General features: G+C 41.4%; 2 protein-coding genes across 2 annotated transcripts; one reads left to right on the forward strand and one right to left on the reverse strand.

Annotated features, from left to right (window-relative positions):
- Nucleotides 1-11,829: 11,829 nt before the first annotated feature.
- Nucleotides 11,830-15,935, reverse strand: LOC308408173 (uncharacterized protein). Its single transcript, XM_080900310.1, has 5 exons — nt 15,515-15,935; nt 15,260-15,433; nt 15,081-15,180; nt 13,508-13,638; nt 11,830-13,284 (listed from the first exon to the last, which is right to left on the reverse strand). The coding sequence occupies exons 1-5, from the start codon at nt 15,563-15,565 to the stop codon at nt 12,997-12,999; spliced, it is 744 nt and encodes a 247-aa protein (XP_080756436.1). The 5' UTR covers nt 15,566-15,935; the 3' UTR covers nt 11,830-12,996.
- Nucleotides 15,936-16,099: 164 nt separating this feature from the next.
- polr2g (RNA polymerase II subunit G) lies at nt 16,100-20,424 on the forward strand. The gene is made up of 8 exons (XM_080900311.1): nt 16,100-16,311; nt 16,577-16,686; nt 16,832-16,991; nt 18,182-18,232; nt 18,334-18,399; nt 18,635-18,706; nt 19,874-19,907; nt 20,085-20,424. Exons 1-8 carry the CDS (start codon nt 16,300-16,302, stop codon nt 20,096-20,098), a joined length of 519 nt encoding a protein of 172 aa, XP_080756437.1. The 5' UTR covers nt 16,100-16,299; the 3' UTR covers nt 20,099-20,424.
- The last annotated feature ends 32 nt before the right edge of the window (nt 20,425-20,456 follow it).

The following is a 20,456-nucleotide window of genomic DNA, read 5'->3' on the forward strand; positions in this document are numbered from 1 at the left end:
CATCATACATATATCTCTTTGGTTTTTCATTTATATTATATCATTTCATTTTATTCCTGGAATCATATGTTTTTATTATTAGACTTTAATACTCAGTGGTGTCACATACTCCTCTCTTCAGATGCACTGTTGAAGTTTCTAAATCCCACCCCTGGGCCATCTACCACATCTACCGCTGCTGCCTCCACTTCAGCAGCACAACCCACCAGTGATGCAGCATCAGCAGCACAACCCAGCCATGATGCAGCAGCATCAAGCGGTCTTCCTGTTGCCTTATTTATATTGTATTTTTAATTTATTTTATCCAACTTGTTGACACGTTTTATTGTGTTTATGTATGTAAAATTTATTGTATTTCATATATTCATTTTTTATTTTTTGTATTCATTTATTTATTCATATCTTTTTTTTATCTTGTTAATTATTCTGATTGTGAATTTGCTTTCTTTAAGTAAAAAAAAAAAAAGGTCAAAGACAAAGCTATTCGGTTTCTTGTGAGTACATACACTACACTGCCGATGTAGGGGGGCGCCACCTAAAATCTTGCCTAGGGCGCCAGATTGGTTAGGGCCGGGCCTGCTCGTATCATCAGTTTGCTGCATCTTGGGTCCTCCTTTTCCTCCACACCACACGGCTCCCTCCGCCAGCCGTGACAGTACGAGCCGACCAACATGGACCCAGCAGCATTCGCACCTACCCAGGAGTTTCGGGAGGAGGTAACCGACACGGTCGCAAGGTTGGTAAACCTGTGGCTCGAGCAGGAGGAAGAAGAGTTCCACCGCGCTGTAGAAGCCAGGCTACAGCAGCTACTCTCTGCACACTCCTGGCTGCTAGACTCGCTTCACCCGCTGGCACGGGACTTCCTCCTTCATGAGCTGCACCTTCGCCCTCCAGCCGCTACCGCTTCCCAACCCAGCCCGGCGGTGAAGATTTTGCCCGGCCCGCCGGAGGTTTTGCCCGGCCCGCCGGAGGTTTTGCCCGGCCCGCCGGAGGTTTCGCCCAGGAGGAAGCGACGATCGCGCCGTCGGCGCGTCGCCCCACAGCCGGAGAGTAGGACTTCGGAACTGCCGGCTGTGGTGAGTGGAAAAGACACTCCGTCTGTTTCGCCAGCTCGAATGACTGTTTATTCCGGGGCTGTGTTTGTTGAGCCAGCTGCCCAGCAGGTAGCTCAGTTAGCCGCCCAGCAGCCACTAGCTCTGGCCAGCCCAGAGACTGTGACGCACTCCAGGGCCTCCCCAGAGGCTGGGTCCCAGCCCCCGGCCGACTCTGGACCCCTGGAGATTAAGAAGCCAGCTGAGGACTGTATCCGGCTGTCGCTGCCCGAGCTGGGTCAATGCCCTGTGCAGCTGCAGTCTGCCTTGTGTTTGCCAGAGGCCCGTGTGCCTGCTGGTTCTGTTCTGTGCCTGCCAGAGGCCCGTGCGCCTGCTGGTTCTGAACTGTGCCTGCCAGAGGCCCGTGCGCCTACTGGTTCTGACCTGTGTGTTCCAGGGGCCCCGGTGCCCACTGGTCCAGAGACTGTTTTTGCTGGGGGGCCCGAGGAGCCCGTCCAGCCTCCTGCTTCGCCTGCTGGGGGGCCCGAGGAGCCCGGCCAGCCCCAAGACCCATCATCTCCACCAGCTGCAGCCTCTGTGTCTCCATCCTCGCCAGCTGCGGCCTCTGTGTCTTCACCCACGCCGTCGCCTGGTCCAGCCACTGCTTCACCCACGCCTGGCCCGGCTTCAGCCTCTGCTTCACCCACGCCTGGCCCGGCTTCAGCCTCTGCTTCTGCTTCAGTCTCGTCTGGTCCAGCCTCTGCTTCTGCTTCATCCTCGCCTGGTCCGGCTCCAGCCTTCGTGTCTTCAGCATCGCCTGGCCCAGCTCCAGCATCCTCGTCAGCATCGCCTGGTCCGGCTTCTGCTTCAGCATCCTCATCAGCTGCCTCATCTGGTCCAGCCTCTGCTTCGGTCTCGTCTGGTGCTGCGACGGCCACGCCACCTTCGGGTCCCAAACTGCCGCCTCGACATCGGCGGTCATCTGCCAGGCCGCTGGTGGAGCGTCATCGTCAACATGGACGACCTCCTAGACGCCGCCGCTGCCTTCCGCGCGGTCGGCCTCCAGACTTCTGTTATCGCTGCCGTTGCCGTCCGCACGGTCGGCCTCCAGACTTCTGTCATCGCCGCCATTGCTGTCCGCACGGTCGGCCGCCTGAACGGTTTCCCTGTTGCCGCCGCTGCCGTGTGCACGGGCGGCCCCCTGAACTGCCTCCGCTCCGCCACCGCTGCCTTCCACTCGGTCGGCTTTCGGAGCTGTGTCGCCGACGTGGCCGGCCTCAGAAGATAAACTGTCCTGGACTTCTGAGCTGTGAGCCTCTGGGCCGGCCTCCTGAACTGTGTTTTGTCCCGGTACTCCAGCATGTGTGTTTTTGTTTTGGACAATTCCCTCGGTCCGCTGGAGCTTGTTTTGTTCGGTGTTGGTCCCTCCGTCCTGGGCCCCCGCCGCCCGCCCTGGGTTGGTCGTCTGTTTTTGTTTTGGGCTGTCTGGTGCCAGCCCTTGGAGGGGGGGTACTGTCATGGTCCTGGGTCGTTGACCCAGCGTTTTGTGTTTTGTGACTATTTCCCTCTGTTCTAGTTATTCTGTGTCCTCCCCCCTTGTGTCCGGTTCGGGTTCTAGATTTCCTGTTTTACTTTGTAGGTCTGTGTCTCGTTATGCCCATTAAGTTCCAGCTGTGTCCCCTCCTGTGTGCCATTTCCTCATTACCTGGTGTGTGTATTTATAGTTGGTGTCTGCCTGTGCTCCTCGTCGGCTCGTCTGCGTTCATCCATGTATCACTGCACTCATCCGTGTATTTCTGCGTATCTCTGCATTCATCTGCGTTCCATGGTGTCCTGTCTCTGCGTCCCTCTGCCCCGCACCCCCTTTGTACGATCTCAGGTTTGCTATTTAGTTTCTCCCAGTTTAGGTTTCCGTTTGTAAAGTACTCATACCTCGTTGCCTGTTTTTGTCACCGCCACCTTTGTAAATAAAACATCACTCGTATCATCAGTTTGCTGCATCTTGGGTCCTCCTTTTCCTCCACACCACACGGCTCCCTCCGCCAGCCGTGACACAGACATTGTTTAACAGCTATTACAGTGGAGGTTTTGAATAATTTTGTCAACATACTATAAGCAGGAGATGCAACTGTATCCTAATACAAATGCACCATTAAACACCGGTGCCAGTTTAACCTTCCTGCCTTCTTGGGACCTTTTTGTGCCACTGCTATGTGTTAAATGGCTGCCATTTCCACTGTGTTCAGTGGAATATAACCAAACTTGCCACAGGATAGTTTTTACCTGTCAATGTTAATATTCCAGTGTGAATTCCTTAAATCAGCCTAAAATGGCTGAGCAGCAGAAATCCCCACACCCATCACCCTGGGGACCATTTTCTGCCCATTGACTTCCATTATAAACGCTATTTTTCAACCCCAAATTATCATCATATGATTTTATTTTTTCTTCTTTTCTTGGATGTCAATGAAGACTCAGGGCCTTGAAGTTTTAATTTTTAAATTGCAAAAAAAATGCAAAAAAAATAATGGCAGGTCAAAATGTGTGTTGGTGCCAATCTTTGGTCCATCTAAAGGCCTACTTATAATGACAATCACATATTACTTCAACTGTTTTTTTTGTGGAAATATTTAGTTTCGTTTTTTGGTTTTTGGGGCTTATAACACAGGGCGCTCATGTAATAACACTGGGATTTGAAGGGTTAAAACAACGAAAATATAATTAAAACTTTACATGAATATTTCAGGGAGAAGTAGTTTTACAAGGTTGGCTAATTTAAAGTGGAATAAAATATGGATATATGGTCTTTTTATGGCGTGGCTGAGAATGGTCCCTAGGGTGATGGGTGTGAGTTTTTTAAAGGATGGCAGGAGGGTTAAATTTGTAAGTAGAACAAAGAGGGTACATTAACCTCCTTGTTCCAATTGTCTGTGAATTTCACGACTCACAAGTGCCACTTCATAGATCTATTCACACGAAAGCCCACATACTTTTATTCTGCAGTTGTGGAAGTTAGATAATTAGAATTTATATTTTGGTAGAGAACATACGCAAAAGTGTAATTTTGGACATAAACTGAGTTTGGTTTAAAAAAAAAACACACAGAGACACTTTTAGAGAGAAGACACTTAGACTCAGTCAGTGGGAATATTACATAAATGAGAATAAAGAGGGAATCCTACAAATGGAAGGTTTGTGATAAGAGAGCTTCTATATCCCATGTATTCATATATTTTGTGAGTGTGTGTTATGCATAAAAGCCCTTAAGATATTCTGGCTGGGAGACAAGTAGCCTCTCTATATAAAGCATACTGTGTTAAAGGTTAATCCCCCTCACTCTGTTTCTGCAAGACAGGCCCTCCTTTGTTTAGCTTTGCTTGCCTTAGCTACACACTTGAGGTTTTGTGTATATTTGTATGTTTGTGTGCACTCACGGTCTACACACTGATGATGGTATAGTGGAGCAAAAACAAAAAATATAAAAAATAAAAATAATTAAAAAAAATACTCAGGGGAAAGTTATATTTGAATCCAGGACTTTAGGTTAGTAACAGGTATGTTATTAAACAGTAATAAACCATAACTAGCCAGCCCTTTATCCATATTAGTGATACAAGGCTGAAACACATATCAACTTAAAATGATTAATTTACATTCATTAAAGGACCCCAATATAAGAAGAATTCATATTTATTTGGTAAATTAAGTAAATTTTGTTGTGACATGTTACCACATAAGTGCTGCCAAAAATCTTTTTTTTTTAACTTCCCAACTGGTTTCACTGCAATCTTTTCATTTACTAACTGGCACTGAAACAAGACCAGAAAACACCAACTTCATGTAATTAAATTGGTTAAAATTCTACCTCGAAGTGTCGACATCTGACATATTATCATCTCTAACATTTTGTCATTATTTGTCATCAAACAATGCAGAAAGACACTGGTGCCATATTGGTACAAACAAACAACCATAACTCAGGGCAAGAAGAGTCTAGGACACCTAATGGGCAGGCAAAACCCAAAATAACAAGGACCTAAACATGCAGCAAACAAATTCAATACTATAGACAAAAGCAATGCAAGTGTAAAAAACTATTAGGGCATTCAGGTCATGGAGGAACATTTTAATCTCTAAATCAGTTTTAGGCTTGGACCTATTCATGAATTTACAGGAAACATAGTCAGGTTAAGTCAGTTCATTTATATAACACATTTAAATACAACAGATCCACAGAAAGCATGGGAGATGCTGTATAATCCATTTATAATGAATTAGAAGTCACTCACCTCCCTTTAATTAGAAGTCTGGTTGCTCTGGTACGCATCTGATACATCATCATGGATCAGAGCACAGCAGTGGTGAGAAGGTAATGGTAGGTTTGTGATACACACTTATACATTATATTGTAATCTCTTTATTGTTGCTATTAATTATTATCAACATTAATAATTCAAGATTTTTACATCATAGATTTACAGTAAAACATACATGACCAGACCTAAGCAGACCCATATGGAAAAGAAACAGTAAAAACTTATATGATTTACTCATGAAAGTGGCCACTTTCTCATTTCTTTCATATATTGTTTTAGTAAGTGTCCAAAACATACAAGTTTCATTATATAATTTTTCAAGGGATCTTATATATGTTTTCACTCTTGTATGCTTTTCATACAAGTTTCACACAAGACAGATACAAACTTCATAAGATTTATATATATCTTTTCCATATGGGAGAGCTCAGTGTATACAGCAGAAATACAGCAGCAGAATGCTCTGGAGCAATCCAAGGACTGTGAAAGTAGATGTTCAGCAAAATTCAGAGATTTCCCCCTGTGGGTGGAAAAAGTCTTTCTGTTTTCTGGCATATAATTTGTATTTCAAACCTGTGCAAATATGTTTTACATTTTTAACCCTTCCTCAAAAGCATTCTCATGCTTTACATCTTCAGATCATGTTGTATGTTTTTCACCATTAAAAAAAAATTGGAGGTCTTGGAAAAGCAATCAGACGGTTCCATTAGAACAGATGTGTGCACCCCATTTCATGCGCACCACCTGGTATGTATAGCAAACTCTCAATGATGGAGAGAGAGTCAGCCTGTTAAGGTTTAAGTGCCTGAAATACTTGCCAGACCTTCACCTTCAAGACTCTTCTGGGATCACAACATGTAAAAAAATGTTGTTGTTGCTGCTGATGTGTTCCCCGGTGTTGCTGTTTTATATCGAGCCAGCAACAGAAGCTTTGAAGTCTGGATCTGTTAACATGGGGTTAAAGTGGTAGCAAGACTGAATGTCAGGGCGCCTTCACGTACACACACATGCAAAATTTCTGAAAATACACTCGCACATAAACACATGCTTATGTGTTGCCGGTGCACCGGCATGGTGCACCGACAACATAAACTCGATCACACGGTGGGGGATTCAGTGAGGCCAGATTGCATGTCAGACTGCTGAGCTCGGCGTGCAAATGATGCATACATCACAGGGAATCAAGAAGAATTGAACCAAAGCAGATTTTTTTATTTCAGTTTTTCCTGCGAATATAAATTAAAATCTATGAACCTAAAAATGCAACAACAGTATATGACGGACTGAAAATGAATAATTTAGGGATCCAAACCATAAACAGGTTCAGGAAGCTATAGGGAAAAGTCAGGAAAGGGCAGAAAAGTAATAAAATCCATAAAAAAGTTATGGAATGAAGCTCAACCTTATTACCATCCAATATGGGAATGACCTCTGCCTGCTGAACTGCTGGGCCAGCATTATTATTTTAAAGAAAAATGAAGCTCTCACTTTGTGTTTGTGTGTGGTAGGTGGATTATGAGTGGGTGGAACTGTGTGTGTTTATGCTTGGTGAGTGGGATTTGAAAGCCAAATGTTATTGCTTTCCGAACACACACTAGCTTCAATGCACAAATACTGAACATCACCAGAGGCCATTACCACCCCTCTTGCTCCCTCTTCACATTTTCTCATTCCGGTCCCAATTAATCCAACCCTGCTGGATGCTGCTGCCGCCATACCCGAATATTGTTTCTCTTTTCCCTAAATGTTGCCAGGCCACCTGCCTGGTCCTCTGATCCAAGGAATCCCAAACACACAATCTCCCTGTCCAGCCAGCACATTTGTTAGATTGGTTAGAGCAATTTCCCTCCATTTTCTTCTGCTTATCTGAGTCAAAGATTTGGAATGGAGTGGTGATATGGGCAGCCAGATGTCATAGAGTGAGAAGCAGGGTACACTCTGGACATGTCACCAATCTGTCACAGGGCCAACACAACTGTCCATGCTCACAATATACACCTATGACCAATTTATTATCACTAATTAACTTCTATCTATCAATCTAGCTGAGCAAAAATTTCAAATATAGTAGTCTGCCCAGATCATGTCAGGTTTCAAGGACAGCAAGAGTGAAGACTGACTTGTATTGTTATTTACAATATTCAATGCTGGACTCAACCCTAATCTGAAACGTCAACACTGTGATAACGGAGCCTTAGATCATTAAGATGGAACTGACATCCATGCAGTGTTGAAGCCATTATTTTTACAGCACTCGCCTTCATGCCTTGACTTACAGAAATGGCTCTTTCATGCAGACATACACTGTTAAATTACCTGCTGTGAAACAAGAAAGGATACACAAAAGCAGTGAAAGCTTTATTTGAGGTTAGGTAAAGCATCACTGATAATCCTCAGGCATGAAGTAATCTGAGTATGTGGATTACCGGTTTGAAAACACTTCCTCTAGTACTAAAGTAGGAAGCCATGACGACCAAGTGGCAACTATGTGTTTTTTTCCCATTTTAGTCAGTTGCTCACCGTTCACTCTCAGAGGTGTTACATGTCTCATTAAACTCTTGCTCTTTCATTTTAGGTGCATGAAATCAATTCCAGACAGCTTCCTGTGAATCCATTTACATCACAACCCTTGATACCTTACTGGATTTCACTCATTAGATTTGATAAGGGAAGGAAAACCTGTGCAGGGAAGTGTATAGTTCCTAAAGGGCCAATATCCATGAACATCATACCACCAGTGGGTGGCCATGCTGCCTGATTACCTATTTTCCTAGTCAAATCAGAACTGATCATCACGTTTTTTATTATTATACATGTCACAATTGTTTAGATGACCGCTTTGCTTAGCCTGTGGTTAATCTGTTAGTGCAAGTAGGGGGAATGTTAACACTTCATATTTGTTCAGATTTTACCCCATTCAGTCGGCTAAATATTTATGTTTAATCTCCATTTATGTCACAAACCAGCTCAAGATACAGAAAAGGAAAAAAAGACCATACAGACAACTGAGAAATGAATTTAAGACAAACAGGGCTCAGTGGTGTAAGGTGAGGCCATAAAATCATAAAAAAACAAAAACAAAGCACAGAAAGAACATCAAGCAGAGTCATTAAAAACCATCACAAATTAACCGATATCTTACTAATCTGCAGCACACCATGCTTCCATTTAGGCAAGGTTCACATGGGCTTGTTAAAAAAAGCATTTTTAACTGGGTTACTATTAATCTTTGAGCCATTACAAAGGGAAACTTAGTAAGGTCTTTGTTGGAACATATCAAACATGAAACTCTGACTGCTGCCACACCTCATCTGTGAGTCAGCGACTTCTATCATTGTGATGCGTACAGTGACAGCTGCTGCAAAAGGTCTATGAGCTCTATGATCAGGTTTTAGATGTGCAAATTGACTTTTCCATTGCAGCTTTCTTGCATCATGCTTCTGTGCCAAGTTTATTTCTTTCTTAGACTAAATCATTTCTTTCAACAACTCAGCAATCTTTTTTCTACACACTGGGCTCTGCTCATAGTGAGTGAAACCAACCCTTGTCTATTAGGAGATTTACACATGACGAGGAAAAAATATAACTAAAAGTGGACTCCTTACTTAAGTCCATATACAGCTTCCAAGACTTAATGGGTCCGGCACTTAATCTAAACAACCAAAAGCACTTGCCCTTTTCCTGATGGGTGCTCCAAGTGTTCTTTTCTTGAGGTAAATTTTTTTTATTTATTTATTTAATGTGTGTGTATGTGGAGCCCTGCCTGTGCCCCTCAACAATAACATTTGACTATTAATCACAATTTTGCTAAATAAAAGGTTCTGGTTTGCATCAGTCACATGACTACCATTAACCAATGCTCACCGTTAATGGCAGAGCGTACTGGTTATGAGCCGGAAATGAGCTCGCAAAGAGCATGCACATTTTTTGCCACCTGGGCGGTGCGCAGTTGTAGTATGATGAGATTCCATATTAGATTCCTGATGAATGTGGGTTGTTGTTATTCAGCCCGGTTCTATCTGCCCCTTTTTAACTGGAGCACCCGCCCCTTCAAACATCTCTGCACAGCCCTGAAAGCAGGGTATACTTTAGGGTGTTGATACAGTGAGCTAGAAAAGCCAATATCACATGAGCATACATTGTCCTTAGGGATGATATCTGCTTCTGATGAAACCAAAATGTCTTTGGTTATTCATAATATCAGTAAACAATAATATCTCCTTACTTGTAGGCGATGAGTGCTGGGAAGCTAGTAACAGACACAGTAGCCAACTGTTCACACTAAATAACAGCCGTCTCAATGGACAGACTAGATGCACTATTAACCAGGTGTCAGGAATTGGACTGGGGCACTGTTACAATGGCAGGTGGAGTGAGGAAGAAAGGATGATGAATCCAGCCCAGGTCAGGATCTTGCTAACACAAGTTTGCACATAAGGACTCAAAAAGGTTAGCCACACAAAAAGAGGAAATGTCAAGCCATCAAGGGCTGTAACAAATAGATGCTCTGTTTTTCCATCACAGCCATTTCTACTTGCTACTTCCCTCCACTCTGTTTAGCAGCTGTGTGATGGGTTTGCACGATGAGTCTGTAGGGATTAGACTCCCAGATAAGGGGGCAAGTAGCCAGTTAATGTGAAATTCCATCAAGCCAAATTCATGCAAATGACCCCAGCTGCAAAGGCTTACAGAACAGCCTTACTCTACACACAAGCAGACACACACTTTGCTTGACAAAGTATGTGCATATGCAATCCTGCACACATGCATGCTCACATGTATTCTTAACAGTAGCCGACACGTTCTTAGCGGAACGATAATGGTCTCATCCTTGTGTCTCTCCATTTGCTAATGTCCCATATGTGCTCACTTGCTAGAAATGAGCTCTTCTGCCTGTCTTCATTCTGTTCACTGCACTGCAAATGGCAAATGTGTCCCTTATGTAGAGATATAGCATCTCGCTTAAAGGAAAAGCGTAAACCTCATTCCTATCCTCAGTTTTAGAGCGTTGAAGACAGGACAGAAAGGTTTTGAGCTGCCTTGGAGTTTGAATTTACAAGTGAACTGCACACAGAGTACCAGAGCAGCGTAACAAGACCACAGCAACAAAATAAGCAAATGCTGAATACACAATTTGGATGCAAAAGAAAATCTATTTAAATATTCAATTAATTTGTCCTACTTTATATTTTTTTTGCCCCTTTTCTTCCTTTTCTCCAAGAAATGCAAAACATTGGAGAAGCTGTCTGACAACATTGAAAGTTGTGTTAAATAAAAGCAGACAAGTCTGCCTGAACACCCAGTGGAGGAATAAAAGATGAGAAGCAACTTCTTCCATAACTTCCCCTCTCATCTTTCCACTCGCCATGTTGGATGACGCAGTAATAACGCAGTAAAATCTGGAGATTGTTCTCAAAAGGTTGACAGATTAACATGACATGAAAAAATGACAAATGAATAAGAGGAATCTGTCAGCACGGGAAAATAATTTCACATTATTTGGTTTCAATATGGGAATATATTGAAGAATTTATCAAATATGCCTAAAGTAAGTGGAGAGATACAACTTCCCACCAAGAAAACCTTACTGTGCAAATTATGATCAATGCAATGTCTAATATCTGTTTGATTCACAGTTTGTCTGCATTTATGTAATTGCCTAAGTGGTCTCGAGTGCCTCATGCTGTAAATCTGGACCCTTTGGACCCCGTCTGGAAACATCTAAGTTATGTTTCATAAATGTTTTCTACTTTGCTTTTTTCCACCTTTGTTTCCACATAACCCCCAACCTCAATTTTCTTTTTCCTTCTGCTCTTTATCATACCCCATTTGATATGTGTGTCGTGCTTTGTTTTATCTCCCTCTGGAGAATAAAGACACTGTGGCAGGCCTGCAGACTCCCCATACAGCTGCCATATAAAACCTTGATTCCTCCACCAAAGTACAGACTACAACAGGAAATGGTTAAAGCTTTCATTTTGAAGGCTTTTCTTATCTTTATGTGCTCAAGCTCAACAAAGCGCAATAGTATCTTATTCTATTCTAGTTACAACATGAATGGTCCAGGGCAGCCTCACATTACTTGTCTTGTCAAGAGACTGTTTTCTCATTTTAACAGTCATAGGACACATGGGGGTCATAAAGGTTGGTGCTTAATGTGAACCTGTAATAGCACATGAGCCATATGACACTTTAACAAATCAATAGGTCTCCCAGGACAGACACAAGGACAAAACTATCTGTGAAATGACCTTTGCTAACATCAGGTGATTCTGTTTCAAATGGTTTAATGACACATCTTCTGGCACAGGGATTAAATTTAAATGTGTATATACATAAATAATCCCATTATGCTACAATAAGGATCTGCTCTGGTTGACTTTCAGGGTGTTTATGATACAGAAACTATATTTGTAATTCTTTCCTGTAAGCTTTACACACACACAATCTCATGTCCCCTGGTGTGAATATCACCTAAATAGTCTAGTGAGCAGGGAAGTTTTTAGTGCATGAGGAGAGGGAAAAAAAAAGCAAATCTTCAGGTGATGCATGTTTGACTTTACTTTCTGCTATCAAAAGTGATCAACTTTCAGAGGAAATGCTGGGTACTATACAGAAGTGAGACACTCCAACAGATAAGAGTTACACCAGGAAAAATGATAGCATGATTGCAGCATTTTAAAAAAAAAAAAAAAAAAAAAAAAAAAAATCTTGGAGATAATTTTCAGCAACATTTTTTAAGCTTTATCTAAAGCTCTTCTTTGTAGGTTTTATTTGCCCATCTTTCACATATGGAATAATTAATGAGTCAGAGGTTACATATAGAAGACAGTGTAAATTCCGATAGGTTCATGAATGCAGCGCCATCTGGTGGTGATAGGAAGCACTTTTCCAAGACTAGGTAATTTCTGTTGACAGCGACAAAGGAGAGACATCTGCAAGTAAAGCCCCATCTTTCACTTGTACACAGAAATTATTGAAAATACAAGCTCACATAAAATCAAGAACTTCATCCCACAGACAGTGTGAAACTGAGGAAATGCAATTTTTTGCCATAGGAAGGGACTCGAAATTGGTTCAAAGTTACCCAATACTTCAGAAATGCATGTCTTCGTGTATCCTGGTATGCTTTTCGTGTACATTGCAATAAACAATTACATGGCAGTGGAGGCTATTAAGGCCTGAGCCAAATAAGCTTTCTCACTTTACACACTGGTCAGATTCAAAGGTAAGAGATGTGTTAACTGCAGAAAAACAAAACAAAAGGCTACTTCTTAACCTCTCTATTAACCACAACTTAGTGAGTCATGAGCGAATCGGAATAAATCTTAACATAACTATTCCTACAAGCCCCATTTAGATGCCTGCACTGCATAACTTGATTTTGGCACAACAAAAAACAAAACAAACAGGCTCAGTCAAGCTACTTAAATCTCAAGTCTACACTCCTGACCTTCAGACTAATTTCAGTGTCAATTTATTTGCCTTTAGCGTGTACACCTGTAGAACAGGCTATCACACCTCATTAAACCACACTTCAAATATCAACAGTCATATGTTGATACAATATAAGAGAATTTCCTTCACCATGAACAGTTTAACATCACATACAGCATTTGACCTAAGACAATCTGTAACATCTCCCTTTCTCAGTTGCCATCGCCCCCCTTGTCCTTGCTCTTGTCCCGTGGTATGCGGCCCAGGTTAAAAAATTCCAGGTTTGGCCTCATGTCTGTGAGATGGGCGAGCCTGTTAGACATGGCAAAGAAAGCAGCAATGGCGGCTATGTCCCAGGCATCCTCGCGGTCAAAGCCCGCTTCCTCCAGAGATTTAAAGTGCTGCTCTGTGATGGTGTCGCAGCGACACACAGCCATGGCAAAGTCCAGCATGGCACGCTCCCGAGGGGCCAGGTCAGCATTTTCATAGTTCACAATGACCTGGGGAAAACAGAGCACCAATTAGACCTACAAGTGTGTTTTGCTGATTTATGGCAATTAAGAAAAACCAAACAGGAAGGTCACATGCAAACAGCATCTGTATTAGAAAGTAAAAAAGAGATGTGACAGACAGCCTAGTTTAAATTTTGCACATCACATAATGAGTGTATATACAAAATACCTTAAAACACCTTTGTTATAATTACCGGATTTAAGATTATACCTGATCACAAAGTGTGGGGTTCTTTGAGTAGATGCGATGCAGAGCACCGTGGGATACCACACAGTACAGACACCTGTTGTAGATACTGGTTGCCACTACAATCAGCTCACGGTCTGCCTTGGTTAATCTACCTGCAAAACAATTGACATTTATAACTATCGGAAAAATACTGAGTCAAAATTACATTTGCTGCATTTAAGGAAAAGGTGCAAACACTTCTCACAAACCTGTTCAAATAACAATCCAGTCCTGTACTAAAAGACTGAAGTGAACCTGATCTAGCTAAAGTTTTACCAATAAATCAGTACACCTGCTACATCTTAGGCGCAATCTCAACTCTGTTTAGAATTAAAGCCAATCTGCTAGACTCTCAGGCTGTGGTGCATTGTTCAGGACAGATTTTATTTTAGATGTACAGACTTGCAGACAAAAGGCTAATACAAATATGCCTACACCCGGAAAAGTTAATTTACATTGTAGCAACAAAATAGCCAAACAGTGCAAATGGCAGCGATTGTTAATATTAGTGCTGGAACGAGCCATTTCCCACATTGCATGAAGTTTACGTCCCATCTTGAAGGCTTCTCATTAAAAAGAGAATTTTTAACTTTCTGTGAAAGATAATTTGCTGGCGCTGTCCCATTTCTAAGCTACTGAACATTTCTTTTGGACAAACAGTGACTCAGGTTACACATTACCAAAATGATCTGAAATGAAAATAAACACAACTGAATTTTAAGTCAAGAAAAACAAAACAACCCCTGTTACAGGAATACTCCACAAATATATTGCAGTTGTGATTTCATCATCAATCCCCCGCAGTGCACGCAAGTATGAAAAGAGCTCATTTTACATATTGCCTAGTATTCATTCATACTAGGCAATATGATGCATTCTTTTTAAAGGTAGCTGCTAAAAATGCATACCAAATCTGCAGCTCTCCTTACTTTTAAAAAGCAAGGCTGGTGCACACAGACAAATAATGGCTTATGGATTCATTGAACCCAGAGTGCTATAGATATCCTGGAATGTGACAGGATTTACATGTGTAGTTTTGCAAGGGTTACAGGTTTTGAATTTTAGAAATGCTTTTCTGAAAGGAACAATTCAACATCCAAATCTAACATCCATCCATCCATCCATCCATCCACACTTTGGCCAATTTAGACTCACCAATTAACCTAACCTCACTAAAGGGTGTCTTTGAAGCCCAAGTGCCCAGAGAGAACATCCAAACGCCACACAGAAGGGCCCTGGACCTCCCTGCTGTGAGGCGACAGTGCTAACCACCACACCACTGTACTGTCTGTCACACACATACACACAGTCACACACACACACACGACAATAAACTCCAAAGACTTTCTCATCCCTACTGAAACTACTAAAAAAAGCAAGTTGTGTCACCATGGTTCATGTCAGTCTGGGTGTTGTGTTTCTCAGTGGGAAGAGTGGGGCCATTACTGAAGTGTGTGCGCACCTTCTGGGGCCTAACGTTTCCCAGAGTTTGTCAATTCCATTGAATCTCAGACAAAAACGCACCTGCTGCTAGAAAAAAAGACATACAGCACACCTGTGTCCTTGTTCATCAGTTCGTTGTAGTATGCAAAGAAGGCTCTGAACTCTGCCGGTCTGTGAGACAGAACTTTGAAGACATTGGGCAAAAATCCTCCCTGTAAGGAAACACAGGTTTAATGGGGAGCAGAATCAAGTTCAGCAGACTTAAAGACCTTGAACGCCTCATATGTAAACCTTTGATTCCACTTCTTCCATAAGCTCCACTATATCATACGGCAGATCTTTCTTGTAAGGAATTGGGTATCGGCTGATCTTCTCTGGTGGAGAGCCACTGGAGGAACATCTGGTACACATCGCTGCTGCCACCTCCCCCTTCCCCCGTAACAAGCAACCTGAACGGAGAGACACCTGCAGGGAGGACAGCGCAGTCACGTAAAACCACCCATAAAGTGCGCTTTCTACAAAGTGGAAAAGTGTGGAACAACTTACAAGCTGTGTCAGATGAGGGCGGAACAGCTTCGAGACGAGGTTACTCGCCATGTCAGTCAGCAGAAACTGGAGGCTGGTGTGAGATTAATCTGATCGTCAGTCAGCTACTGCTGTATCCAGGCGGAGTGGTTTTCAAGGAAGTCAGACTAATCCTTAAGAGGCACAAAGTTAGAGCTAATGTCGCTAAGTTAAGCAGGGATATTTACCTATCCAGCTTTAAGTCGACTTCACAGTGCGTCACATTACACAATAACTGAAGCAGTATTTACCATTAATCAGCTATCGTGTTAGCAAATATCTCGTTTTTGCTTCGTTTATATGTCAGACGTTAACAGTCTCGTGGAAAACAAACCAATCAAAACCCAGTATGGAGGCACGCCTGCTGCACGTCCACACCCTCACGCACTAGTCCTCCTCACCGACAGGGGTCAGTCTGTGACTGGATTGAAAAGGTTAGCCTGATTGCTGTGGGTCGTTTAAATAGTTAATTAAGCGATGCGTAGATAAGGCAGGTAAAATATTTAAATTGTTATTATATTTATTGTTTAACTTAACTTGTGATTATTACATTTAACTTTCGTGTCTATCAAAATTAGAGAAGAAAAGCGATACGCTCCTGAGAGACAGAACTGAGGGCAACAACTTCCCAACATCGACCTCTGACTCGGAAGTGACTTTGTTAGGAACAAACGAGCGGCTGGTTTTCATTCAATACACGAAAAAACATCTTTTAGAAAATATAATAAAACGATTTTTGAGTTGGGACTAAACGTAAACAGACCGAAATGTTTTACCATGTAAGTATTTGTATTGCTCTCTGTATATAATCGCTAACAGCAGTCTGGTTCTGTCGTTGATACAAGTTTGGCTGGCGTGCTTGTAGCTACTGTAGCTTTGTAAAACTTTATCGTATACCCTTAAAAGCTGTTATCACTGTTGCGCTTTTATAGTCGTGTGGAGATGCTACAAGTGTTTTTTCTCTTGTTTTTGAACGGCAGCAGAATAGCTTGAGCAGTGACGTTGTCCACGGCAAGCTAATTTACAAAAGCCTTGTTTTCACAGATTTCTTTGGAGCACGAAATCTTACTACATCCGAGATATTTTGGTCCGAATCTGCTGAACACCGTGAAGCAGAAGCTCTTCACAGAGGTCGAGGGGACCTGCACTGGCAAGTGAGTGACTCTTGTGTTTGACTTAAAAATAGTTTAAAACAAAGGCTAAAAAGAAGCTGAAATTTGACCAGTGGCTTCTGGAAAACTGGGCCACAGATGGAGGTTGTTTTGCAATTTAAATAATTTGTTTAATTCTGTCTTGCAGGCATGGCTTCGTCATTGCCGTTACCACCATTGACAACATCGGTGCTGGCGTAATCCAACCAGGCAGAGGTTTTGTCCTCTATCCAGTCAAATACAAGGCCATTGTCTTCCGTCCGTTTAAAGGAGAAGTTGTGGATGCAGTGGTCACTCAGGTTAACAAGGTGAGGGGCAGGTTTAGAGTCTTAAAACACAGTTTTCATACCATGCTGTAGGAAAGTATTTGCCCCCTCTCTGATTTCTTAGTTTTTTGTTTGTTTGTGTGTTTGTTTGTTTTTTGCATTTTTGATAATCAAAAAAAATTGTATCAGAGAGAGGGTTAATATTTAACTTGAGTAAATACAAAATGCCGTTTTAAATGAATTCCTTTATTAAAGGGGGGGGCTATCCAAAACCTAGTTGGCCCTGTGTGGAAAATAATTCCTGCTACATTTTAAATCCTATATTAAATATGACTAATCATTTTGGAATTTAATTTTTTTTTTGGAAAGTTGAGTTCAGTTTCACTATCCACACCCAGGGCTGATCACTGTCAAATCTGTTGACTCAAGTACTCACTTAACTTGTTGGGATTTCTATGTTTGTTTGTTTGTTTTTACCTTACAAAATAAAGTGCCTTGAGGCAACTGTGGCACTAGATATATAAAACTGAATTGAATTGAAGTAGGACTGGTCTGACAAAGTGATGTAGGCTAAAAGATCTCAAAAAGCAACACACTAAAGAAACTCAAGAACAGATGAGAAACAAAGTCATTGACACACGTGAGTCTGGGAAGGGTTACAAAGCCATTTCTAAGGTTTTGGGACTCCACTGAACAACAGTGAGAGCGTTTAACTACAAATGGAAAAATGCATTCAGCTGTCTGTGCATTGAGGCTCTCTGTGACTTGGGTTATGCAGTAGGACAATGAGTCAAAACAAGTACACCTCTGGATGGTTAAAAAACTAAAATGAAAGTTTTGGAGTGGCATAGTGAAAGTCTGGACTTAAATCAGATTAATATGCTTTGGCATCACCTTAAACAGGCCATTCATGATTGAAAACCCTCTAATGTGGCTAAATTCAAAATAATTCCGGAAAGAGAATTGGGCCAAAATTCCTCCAAAGCGATGTAAAACATTGCAAATGCAATAGTGGCACGAAAAGTTACTTTTTTACACCGTGTATTCCATCCATCCTATAAGATGTAGAAATATAAAAAAAATTGTACTTCTGAATTTTCTGAATCATTTTAACAGCCAAACTGTTAAACTAAATGTGTCCAGTTTTAAGAAGGAAGTCATGAATTGCTGAAAAAGAATAGTGTTCTGTCTTCCTTTTGAAATGTTTCTAAATATGTCTGTAATTCTTACAGGTCGGATTGTTCACAGAAATAGGTCCCATGTCCTGCTTCATCTCTCGCCACGTGAGTCAGCAAGATATTTACAATTGTGTTTAATTAGTTGTCATTTAGTGCACTTTGCAGTATTTATGTTGTTTGTAATTCATGATACATTTCTTTTGCAGTCGATCCCCATAGAAATGGACTTTGACCCCAATTCTAATCCACCCTGTTATAAGACAGTTGATGAGGTATTGTTTCATTGTTAAGTTGAAACAATAATTGTGTTACAGAAACATGTATTAAAATACATTTCTCTTCTTTGCCTTTATTGGCTTTTAAAATAAAGTTAAAGTTATCATTATTATGTGTTTAAAAAAAAGTTTTCAGCAAACTCAGACATGTGTTCACATTATAGTGAAGATAAAGGTTAAAACACAAGTGTCAGTTTTGCATTTAAGGATGTTTCTTCCTCTTATTTTTAAGGACATTGTAATCCAGCAAGATGATGAGATCCGGCTGAAGATTGTGGGAACCAGAGTGGATAAGAATGACATTGTAAGTGTTTGTTCTTATTTTTTGAAAAACTTCTTCACCCCAAGTTTGTTACTCTTCTTTAGTTAAGTACTTCATATAAACTTAAGCCGGAGTTAATTTCCTATAAATATAAAAGATGTTCATAGTTACAGGCTCTGAAAAGTTAAGGCAGTGCAGAAGTGCCTTACACCTAGTTTTGGTCACAGGATTGATTGTGCCACAACCAACTCATAGTTTATGACTGGGTTGTGGCTCTTCTCCTGAATTATATGTCTCACCTCAACATCAGTGCTGGTGTAGAAACGGGAAAAATCGAAACACAAAGCAAAGCGATCGCTGAGTTTTCTCCAGAAAGTTTTGCTTTTTTCCAACTCTTCCAGCATCTCCCTCTCTGTAATTGGGGAATCTCTGAGCTCCTGCACTAATATATTATTAAAATGGTGGTAAGGACTGACCTGCTTTTACCCTTGTGTCTTCAACCTGGGCTGCACAGGCTATGCCATGTGTGCCAGGTTACAAAAATCACACCTGGTTTATCAGGGCCAGTGTAGTGTGTAGTTGATGGCACTATTGCGCCTTTTTGTGTATGTATTTCATTACAGACAAGCATACCAACTGCATGTTGCAGGATGTGGATAACGCTGTGTGTTGGTTGAATGCCGATTGGTTGACAAGTGGGCCAAAATGGGGAAGAGAGCGACCACAGAGTTCTCCACGAATAGGAGAAGTGTGGAAAAAAACCCTCAAAATGTCAAAGATTAAAAAGTACAGCATTAAAAGTACAGACTGTAGCTGCAGTGGACACTTTTTCATTGTCTCTAGAACTCTGTTTCACTTCCTCTCGTATGTTAATTTGGTCCAACTGGCTGATCAACATCGCAGGCAAGAGTTGCCCATAGACGGGTTGCACCACCCACTTTGTACTCTGTCCCCATCAACAGCAGACATTCTTTGCCAGTCGATGTGCTGTCTGCAAACTGCCAGTGCGCTACAACTGTCTTTGTTCAGGGCATACTTATTAAAGTGTATGGTTCAACAGTCAGATCACTTGTCACATCCAGTTTACAGACGCCAAGACGGTAACAGTGAAAAATCTCAGCTCAACAAATCAATGTGGGATGCCATTGTGCCTTCATCAATCTTTTATACTTAAAACTATATTAAAACAAAGTTTTCCTTGTTTTTCAGTTTGCCATTGGATCTCTCATGGATGATTATCTGGGTAAGTTATTAGACCACAGTACATTGTCAGATGGGTCATAGATCTGCTTTTTTGTTGTTGTTGGTTTAGTTTGGTTATGATTATTTGCACATAAAAACAACAAGAACAAACAAAAATAATGGTGTATGTTGTTTTTTTTTGTTTTTTTTTAAACTTACCATCTGTATTTTGTTTCAGGTCTTGTGAGCTGATTTTCTTCTGAGGAGCAAGAAACAGTGGGACTTTATTGCGTTGTATCTCAGTTTGTCTGTCTTAATTACTATTAAGACAGACAAATTACTATTTTTCTTCTGTTCTGGTATGGAGATGGGGGCCAAGCCCTATAGGCACATCATGTTATTATGCTGTACAGCCTACATTTTTTTTTTAATGGAAATGTTGTAAGAGTGTTAACAAATTTACTTAAAAATTGCTAACGAATAGAAGTATCCATATTAGTAGTGTTTGTTATTTTGAATGCTCATCATTCCTACATATTTTTTGCTTTTGCTGTAATAAAATATTTAATTTGTTCTTACATCCTTGTGTCAGTGTATGTTTATCTCCCTG

The sequence above is a fragment of the Rhamphochromis sp. 'chilingali' genome (genome assembly GCF_963969265.1).
Source record: "Rhamphochromis sp. 'chilingali' genome assembly, chromosome: 13".
NCBI lineage: Eukaryota > Metazoa > Chordata > Actinopteri > Cichliformes > Cichlidae > Rhamphochromis > Rhamphochromis sp. 'chilingali'.